The sequence below is a fragment of the Anas platyrhynchos genome, chromosome Z (assembly GCF_047663525.1).
Source record: "Anas platyrhynchos isolate ZD024472 breed Pekin duck chromosome Z, IASCAAS_PekinDuck_T2T, whole genome shotgun sequence".
Lineage (NCBI taxonomy): Eukaryota > Metazoa > Chordata > Aves > Anseriformes > Anatidae > Anas > Anas platyrhynchos.
In genome coordinates this window covers 2,312,845-2,321,985 of record NC_092621.1, presented here as the reverse complement: position 1 = coordinate 2,321,985, position 9,141 = coordinate 2,312,845, and the positions used below count along the sequence as shown (strand labels likewise).

The 9,141-nt window shown below is 47.8% G+C and overlaps 1 protein-coding gene across 11 annotated transcripts in view; it reads right to left on the bottom strand.

Moving 5' to 3' along the window:
* Positions 1-2,636: 2,636 nt before the first annotated feature.
* Positions 2,637-9,141, bottom strand: part of DYM (dymeclin) — a 162,843-nt gene continuing 156,338 nt past the window's right edge. For all 11 annotated transcript variants that reach the window (XM_072030751.1, XM_072030756.1, XM_072030757.1 and 8 more), the window contains one exon: positions 2,637-5,279. In XM_072030751.1, coding sequence (XP_071886852.1) covers positions 5,130-5,279 — 150 coding nt within the window. In that variant the 3' untranslated portion in view covers positions 2,637-5,129. The remainder of the gene's footprint in view (positions 5,280-9,141) is intronic.

The following is a 9,141-nucleotide window of genomic DNA, read 5'->3' as shown; positions in this document are numbered from 1 at the left end:
CGACTTCGGGGACCAAAATAGCAGCAGCAGGGTGAGGGCAGCTGTTTCTGGTTTAAATCTCCGGGTTTTAATAAGCTGTTTTGCTCTCTGAAAAGCATTTGCCTTGGCATGCATGGCGTGGTGTAAATAGGAGGAGGGGCCGGGGTGGAGCCGCGGGGACATCACCAGCACCCAGGCTGCTCTCCAGACCCTCGAAGACCCCCTGTGCCACCCAATTTAGCATTTCCAGCAGCACAAAGTGACTGTAAGGAAGACCAAAGTCTGCCATTCCGTTTGCCAAGACAGCTGGCAAAAACTTTACGTACAGCTGAACGTTTCATCACGTCTGCCAAGACATGTTCATTTTGGATTAATTTTAAGACAGTTTTTAAAGTGATGATGAAGGATTATGCTGTGCGCTTCAGCAGCATTAAAAAAAAAAAAAAAAAAAAAAACTCTCTTTTTTTTAAATCTCTCATTCAAATTGTCCCAGTTTGGCAGCTCAGTGGTATCTGTGAGCTGTGATTTGGAGGGATTCACGGATAGTGACATTTCCATTTATCTGAGTACATGCGAGTGCTGGCACAGTCCGTGGGTGGTAGCAGCGCCTTCAATATTAAACATGGCTACTTGAAGCAATTCATTTGCGAGAAGGCAGTGCAGGCCGAGCACATGAAAAGCACCCATCCAGCAGTAACACAGCATCCGTGATTAAATGCTTACAAGCTTTTTGTGCTGTAATCTCAGCTGGAGCCCTGCAGTTCAGGGTAGCTGCTCTCAAGGAGCAAAGTACTTGTAGCACCGTCACTCCGGAGAGGTCCCAGGTCTCCCCAGCCACAGGGAGCACGCAAAGAGATGCCGAAATTTCCAGTGAGGTGCTGAGGAGGGAGGTGTCTCGCATGCTGGTGCCTTTCACACCTCAGCTGATGCGGTCATGCAGCCGTGCCGTGATTACCTCTGGTTAACCTCCAGCATTGCCTGCGCAGCCCGCAGCACCTCCCTGCCCTGCTCCTACAAATCGTTACACCCAGGGTCACAGCAGGCAGCACAATGAGACCACGAGGGCTGCCCTTTTGTCTTGGGACAGGCATTATTTTCCGATAACGGACCCGTTATCAGTGCATCCACCAACCCAAACAGGGAGCAGCGCCCCGGGGTGCTCGGGCTGCGTCGTGGTGATGCTGGGGCAGCGTGGGGATGTCCTGCTGGCCGGGTCCTTACCTAGAGGGGATCCCCCCTGCAGAAATTTCCTGCATAATTCCCTGCAGAAATTAGCCTCCGTTCCCTCCAAGGGAAGAGATCCTTCCTGGAGCCTCTCAGGTGTGGGTGTTTGATGCAGAAATTAACACAACGCTGGAGAAACCTCAAAGGTAAGAACCCTGATGCACCTTTCAGGAAAGCGGAAAGCTCCCCAAACCGAACGGTTCGAGCAAGATTAATGCCCTGATCCAGATCTTAGCGCCCTGATCTGGGCTTGGGAGGAGGCGGGGAGCCCGCAGCTATGAAAAGGAACAGACTGAGTAAACATTTCCTCTCTCTGGATCTGATAACTCGGCCGAGGCAGTTGTGTGTCGCTATCAGTCGCACAGCTGTTGCTTAAACACTGCGCTGGAAATGTTAGCAGAGCCTACTCCAGCAATTCGCCCTCCAGAGAGCAAATCACCAACAAGAAACCAAACACAAAACCCTGATTTTTACATATTACAGGCACCGGGGGTACAACCTTTCACGGGTAGCCAGATAAAATGGCCAAGGTCTCGCTGACCGGGAGGCCTGGACAGGATTTGCAGCGGTCAGGCAACGACAGGAGCGCTATCATACAGACAGCTCCTGGCCTCCAGGCACAGAAGCCGGGGTTTTCACAGCCTGACCCTAAATGATTGGGGGAAAGCATGGGGTTGACTACCTACAGGATGGCATTTGACCTTCAGATAGCACAACATAAAATAAAACTGCTCGGTAAGAGAGGTTGTAGGAAAGGCTTTGGAGTTTCCAAAGCAGCGAGGGGGATGTTTGCGTCTCCCTTTCCTGTTTAGCTGGTAGATCAACAACCCAGCAGGCATGCCGGACAGTTTGTTTCTTTCCCGTAACTTGCCTAATAATCCTCAGTTTTAGGCCAGTGCGGTCTTACTTTTTCTTGCCTTCAGATCTGGAGGATTTGGGGGCTACTTTTGCCCAAGCTGATGATTCCTGTCCCGTTTGTAGGGCAGCCGGGAGGAGGAGTTGCAGCTTGCACGCCGCCACCCTTTCCACAGGGATCCTGGAGTTTCTCTCACTTACCTGCAGCCCTTCCTCGCGTGCCCGGCCTCCCCGGCACCAGCACACGCTCAGCTGGCGTCCTGCCTGCTCTGCTGAGAGCTTCCAACCCCAGGGAGCCTCGCGGGAGGGATGCTGAGCAAGACCTCCCTTCTCCTCCCCGCGCCAGAAGCGGCTGACGCTAGGCAAGGCGCCTCAGCAGGCAGCACCACCGGTGATCTCGGAGCAAGAATTTGGCAGATCGAGGGTGTAACCCCCCAAAACCAGAACAGGGAGACACCCCCTGCCTCAGCAGCCCACTGGAGGTGCCACCGGCACCAGGCATGCCAGCACCAGGGTTGTGGGCTGAATGTCACCGCGCGGCAGCGTCTCGGTGAAACAAACACAACCAGAGCCTGCACTCACTGTTTTAATTTTTTTTTTTTTATTACGCATAATAAATCTTTCACACAAAGTAATGAAAAGGATCCCTAAGGTGATACTTTACAGATCTGAAGGAAAACAGAGTATTTGTGAACATGCCAGACTGCAGACTTCGGGACACTGCCAGACCCATATAACGCTATACTTTTGGACGAGCCAATCAGACTAGCATGGATTTGGGCATAAATCTTGGTCTGGCTCTGCTGCTTTGACTTTGGATTGTAACTCCAGCTGTTCCAAACCAGCTGGGCCCTGGGAGCATTGCATATTAATTAAATGCACAAGGAAATTATGCAATCGGAACAAACCTGCTCCTTCTGCACTTCAGTTCAATGCCATCAGAACAAGAGGACAGCAAGAAATAATTTACTGTGCGACTCCTGCATTGACTGAGCAGCTGGTTTGACCTATTATAGCAGAGTGCTGCTTTATGCACCCTTTGCTTTATAAAAAGCCCTTTCAAGGAAAATCAGGTTCTCTCCAGCTGGACACCTGGCAGACAAGCATCTGCTCTCTGTGCGCCCTCGTTCACGAAGCTTCACTTCTGCAGAAGGCAGCAGGGTGGAGGGTGCTCACCTCGGGGCAGGCTCAAGTGCTCACAAAAACTGAGCTACCCCAGTAATTTCTGAATCCAGTTTAGAAGTACATCTTCAGGCTGATTTTTCCGAAGGCTGTACAGCTCTGCTGTCTCACAAACACTCTTAGCCTTAATAAAAAGACAAGATTACAAATCACTACAATAACCAAGTAGAGTCATCCCCTTGTAAAGTTTGCTCAAAGAAAAACAAATATCCAAAAACGTAGCATAAACATAAGTGCAGCACAGTTATGTATCATTCATTCCTCATATTTTCCTAAGAAAAAACTGCATCTCCAGTCTGACTGTTTCTTCATCTCAAAAGCTCCTGCCTTTTTGAAGTCTCAAATGCTCCTGAGCTGTATCTGTCTCCCCATTGAAAATATTTAAATAAATATCAAAAGTTTTTGTTTTTTTTTTAAACCAGCATTTTCATTTGTGTAGGACTCAAATGGACTTCCACTAAATTAACAGATAAAAGGAAAGTATAATTCTAGGATAACATTCAAGAAAAAAAAAAAAAAAGTGCAAGGAATTCTATTTAGAGCCACTTAAAGAACTGCCTGAAAGCAAATGCACCCAATTCTTCAGGTCAGTAAACAGAACATGCTGGAGCAGGCAGTGAGTACGGGGGTTGCCATGTATGTTTAGGTACTAATTCCTTGATATTTCTGTTTTGGCATGCGATGCACTGGTGACAGTCCTCCACACAGCAGCGTGTGGGAGTAGGAGAGCGTTTGCATGCATGTGCAGTGAGCACAGTCAGGAGCTTCCCCGCAGAAGAAGCGATCCTCATCCTGAAAAATGAGATGTTCTTTAAAAAATCAGGTCAACCCATTTCTTTTGTTCTTCTAACTGCAGAAACTGGTATATCAGGAAAGGACACTTTAAAAAAAAAAAAAAACAACAAAAAAACAACACACACACAACAAAACAAACAGAAAAGAAGCATTCTACATTCAGATAAATTTATAATTCTGCCATAAAACCTTTAATAGCAAACGGCATTTTCAACACAGAACTTTGCCAAGGATCCCCACAACACTCTATCACCATTACACGTTTTTACAGGACATTGGTCTATTTTACAATCTTATAACTATTTTCTTTGGAGATTTTTTTTCACATGTTCAATTTCCAGGGAAAACTTTTGCACAGAAGCACAGTAAAACAAGTCTGTAAGGGACTTTACCTTGAAAGCTGGTGTTTCTAGCCCTCTACAGAATATTTGCCAGTCAAAAAAAAAATAAAAAAAGAATTGCTTTTGAAAATCCTCCCACAAACATTTTGACATCTAAATCAAGTGTTTTGAGTCTGCCTGGGAGCTAATTTGATTAATGTGCTGCTTGCTAGTTCACTTGGATGACGGTGTAGACACCAACTGAAGGACTGCAGCCTTGACAGTGTCACCGAAACAAAGGGCTGTGAGTGAAAGCACGGTATTAGGTAACGAGCAACCCACGGCAGAATCCAACAGACCATAGAAAGCTTGACCCAAAGAAGCTGCCTGGCTTTAAAGAAATGAACATACAAACGGTGCTTCCAAATCAAAGTCCACAATCTCTTTCCCCATTTACCCCGTTAAAAGAACAATCAGTTGTGTGGTCGGTAGTAACATCATACCCCATGTGTAAGGCCTCATTTTCAGACAAGCTCCAGGTTATAGGACTATAAATACAAGGTTGCATACAAGGCGTCAGTTCCTCACACCGCTGCCTGTGGCATCTGCTTCTGAAACATCGATGTTGGACTGTACACGAGCAGCAAGCTTCATTCTCTGTAAGCTCTGGGGTCGGAGGGTGCACACTGGAAGGGGTCACGTATTCACACGCAGTGCAGAGTTTCGTTTTCTCTAGGACGACAGAGTCGAGCTGGCTCGGCGGGGGCATCTCCTTCAGCCAGAGTCCATCGTGAAGAGCTGGATGTCCTGAGGGTTCCAGTACAGGGCCACGGCGGAGTTGTACACCAGAGACCAAACGTAGGGGATGAAGAACTCCTCGGGCTGCTCCTCCTCCACGTACTTGAACTTGAGCTCCGGGAACTTCTGCAACAAGAAACAAAAGGCCGCTGAGGGGAGGCTCGCGTGTCTGTTTGCACACAGGCAGCCCACGTACACGCTGAAGGAAGAGGCCTGGTGACAAAAATAATGGAGGGAACTGAACCATTAGGCCCAAAGGAAAATATTTACCATGAGGGATAAAGAGACCATTTATAGTTCCTTCTCTGAACTGCATGCTACACTGGCATATTGTACTCGGCCCTTTTGCTGCTGGTCACACTCAATTTCCCTGTTAACAAGGACTGAACGTGTGAATCCTCCTGCACGTGTACAGCCCTGCTTGGTCCGGTATTCCCTGAAACACATTTTGCTATTAATTGCAACCAGCCCCTTAGCAGGAGAATCCTTTGGACAGACCCTGAGAACAAACAGCCTGTGCTGTGAGTAACAGCGTTAGGGCACGCTGACTTCTTCCCTCTAATCCTCCCGGGCTGAGGTTTGGGGACAGAAACACCTCCTGACAGGGAGCACAGTGCGAAGCACGGCCAGGGTTCTGGCATCCTGGGTGCCCTTTCCAGTTCTGCTACAAGTTCCTCTCAGCTTTAGCAAGCCCTCGCCTCTGTGTCTGGGCTCCCCTGTGGCTGAGGAGCGCACAGTGACTCTCACGGCGTTACTGTGTAATTAGGGGACAAAATCCTGCAAGCTCTTCAAGTGCGCCGTGCCACGCACGCATCTCTTCCACCTCAGCCCCGAAGGCTGTCACCACAGTACCTGTGCACACAGCAGTGTTTATTGCCCATCCAGGCAGGTACCTCCCTCTCCTGGACAACACGGGCTAGGCAGTGCCGTTTCCACAAAAGCCCTGTTTTTCAGTACCAGCTTTAAGCAAAGGACGTCCACAATTAACACAATTAGCCCCAGCTGCAGACAGAGGCTGCACCCTCAGCCTCCCGTTTTCTCCCATTTCTCCCCTCCCAAAGGCACACGTAACACAGAGCTGGGTCAATGCAAAGCCACCGTGTCCACCCTTGGTATGTGCTTTGGGGAAAAGCAGAGCCTATTTTTGTGTTGTGCTATACAATCATCCTGTCTATTTCCAAATGTTGCCTGTGTCAAGAGCTTGGCACGGTCTCAGGTAAGAGCCGCTGTACAATGATCACTGGGGTAAGATAAAACATGACCCATTTTATTATTTATAAGGCTGTGGCTAAGACTAAGAATAAACTCCACGGTGTGACATGATCAGAACAAGCACAGCAGTGGCTAAGAAGCCTCTCTGCCCATTAATAATGAAGGGATGCCCTATCATCTTCTCGAGTGTCCTGCTTCCTCCTGCTGGGCACAGGACTCTCCTGGCTGGGATGGTCTCCTTTGAAGGAGCACTTCTTGGCCTCTTGGCTCTCAGGGTTATTTATCTAACCTTCACACGCCCAGGCTCTTTGTGTTCTTGGGAGTCACAAAACATGGAAACTATTCCACTCTTTCCTCGCGTCGCTGCTGTTATTAGGGCACAGTTTGGTGCAAATACCAAGCATGCAATTACGCCCGGCCACGAAGCTGCCACCCGCACCGTGCTTTGTGAGGAAGGCGTCTCCACGGGCAGCTCATTCAGCTTCACTCAGCCACAGACCTGGGTGACGATGTGTCACCCGCCCCATTGACGAGGACGTCGGTGTCACCTTGCAGCGTGCTCCCATGTGCTGGGGCTGCTGTGGTCTGCCCAACACCAGCACCCAGCCACACGGGGCCCGTTCTGGGCATTGCTGTGGTTGCTGCTGTGCTCGCTGCCTTCAGAACGGGGTCGGCTCACCCTTGTGTCAGGCAGGGGGGAAGAACGGCGGTATGGTTTCCATCACTAATATTTCTCTTTAAAGACCTGAGGCTGCTAAAGGCACTTCTGCCTCTCAAAGTTCAAAGCCCAGAACCTCAAAGGTACATCAGCAAGTTTCATATCCTGTGTCAGACATGGGGCTTGTGGTACAGCAGCACTCCCACAGCCCTTTGTGCCCCTACAACCTCTCTTGCCAGGTTTGCTTTGACCAGCCTGTTTATCCTTCCACATCATTTTGTTCCCTCACTTTTAGGTGTCCCTTCACACTCACACCCAATATTTAATTTCCTGTCTCCTAGTCTGCTCCCTTCCCCAGCCCCGTTCCTATACCTTCATGGCCTCTCTTTAGCATATCTTTCTATACTGCAGTTGCCCACATTTTCTTCTTTTCCTCATCAGCCTTATGAGATCCTCTGACCTATTCCCAGTCCTCAAGCCTGACTTCCTCATGACGCCCCTCCTCTCAGGATGCCACGACTCTTTTGGCAGGTGAAGCCTCACTCCACCCAAACCTCATGTAGATTAAAAGAAAACAAACAACAAAAAAACTGATATTCTACTCTGCTTATCCTCAATGTAATCTTCCCCACTTCCCTCCTAAATGCTTCCTGACTTGTGGTCAGTGTAGACAGGAACATGTTCAGTTCAGCGTTGCATCAGCAGAATGAATGGTTAAACCTCATGATTAAACCACTGTAACATTTCCTAGCAGAGAAAAGCCCTTACACAGCTGTCATTCTTCACCCCAAAGGTGGCTGCACGCCAGTACTGCAGCGTGTAGCAGTCCTTCTGGGAGGGAAGGGGAAAAAAAGTGATTAGAGATGCTAATTTGACTTGAATTAAACACAGATAACTTTTCTCACCTCCGAGGCCACAGGCTACAGCTACTGTTTTTGCAGGTACTCAGGGTACCAGTCTGGGACCATTCTGGACCCTCGTGCAGCTTAACTGATGTCTTTAGCTTTAAAGCACAAAGTTATATCGTTGTATTAAAAATTCCAATAGCTGCATCTGAGGTGCTCAGCTCTTACTACACCACCAGCTCCCTGCTGGAAGGGCAGCACAAAATAAACCAGATAGCGTTCACATTTTCAGGCAAGAACAGTCGTCCATTGATTTTATTATTAAGTCTTTCTTCAGACTGATCAATGTTGCCATCAACTGTGATCGTACCGTAGCAATTTAATAATCAATTTCAGATTAAGGACTGTAACTCACTGCAACCAGCCTGGACTCTCTCACTCTCACCATATGCCTTGAACAGTCTGCAGTTTTATCTTGGGAATGCAGACAAGGATAATGAGATTTTTAAGGAGAGAGATAATATTTTCTGTCAGTGACTATATGCATTGCCATTACATACACACAATTTCAAGTAGATCTCTATAAAAAGAAGGTAAAGTAATGGCAGAAATGAACATTTTTTGACAGGCACCTGAACAGTGGGCCCAGGACAGCTCAATGCACTGCAAACAAGACATGGAGAATGTGCCTTCCAGGCTGGTAACTCAAACCCAACTTCTTTACATGACTGCAATGATCCCTGGCTGCGTGGTGGCCGTCTTTCCACATCCATTAAGAATGAGAAATCCAAGAGGTCCAGCACGGGGGGAACTCCTGTATCAGCATCAGTCTTGCAAGGTTTGGCAGTCATCCATTTTTTAAGATTAAAAAACCCTACCAATACCAAAATTTCATTTAGAATTGCTGGGGTGTTCACTGAAAACAAAAATTGTTAATATTCAAAATCATCACATTGAAGTCACCTCAAAATGTTTCTGACTTAGCAGGCCGACTTTAAAACAACTTATAACAGCAAGGACTAAATACCACATAAAAAGTTTGACCAACACCATAAAGCTTTAAGATTTTTGACAGATGGTAGTTCAAGGAATGTTTAACTACAGCGCTGTGCCATTTATATCTCCTGCACGTACTGCCTCGAAATGAGTGAGCCTTTGCCATGTGCTGCAGACATACAGGAGATGACACCAAATGAATGTTTTAGGAGAGCTGGAAAACAACAAGGTCACAGGAGTCTCAGAGCACTCCTGGAAACACTGCAGACAGCGCTGG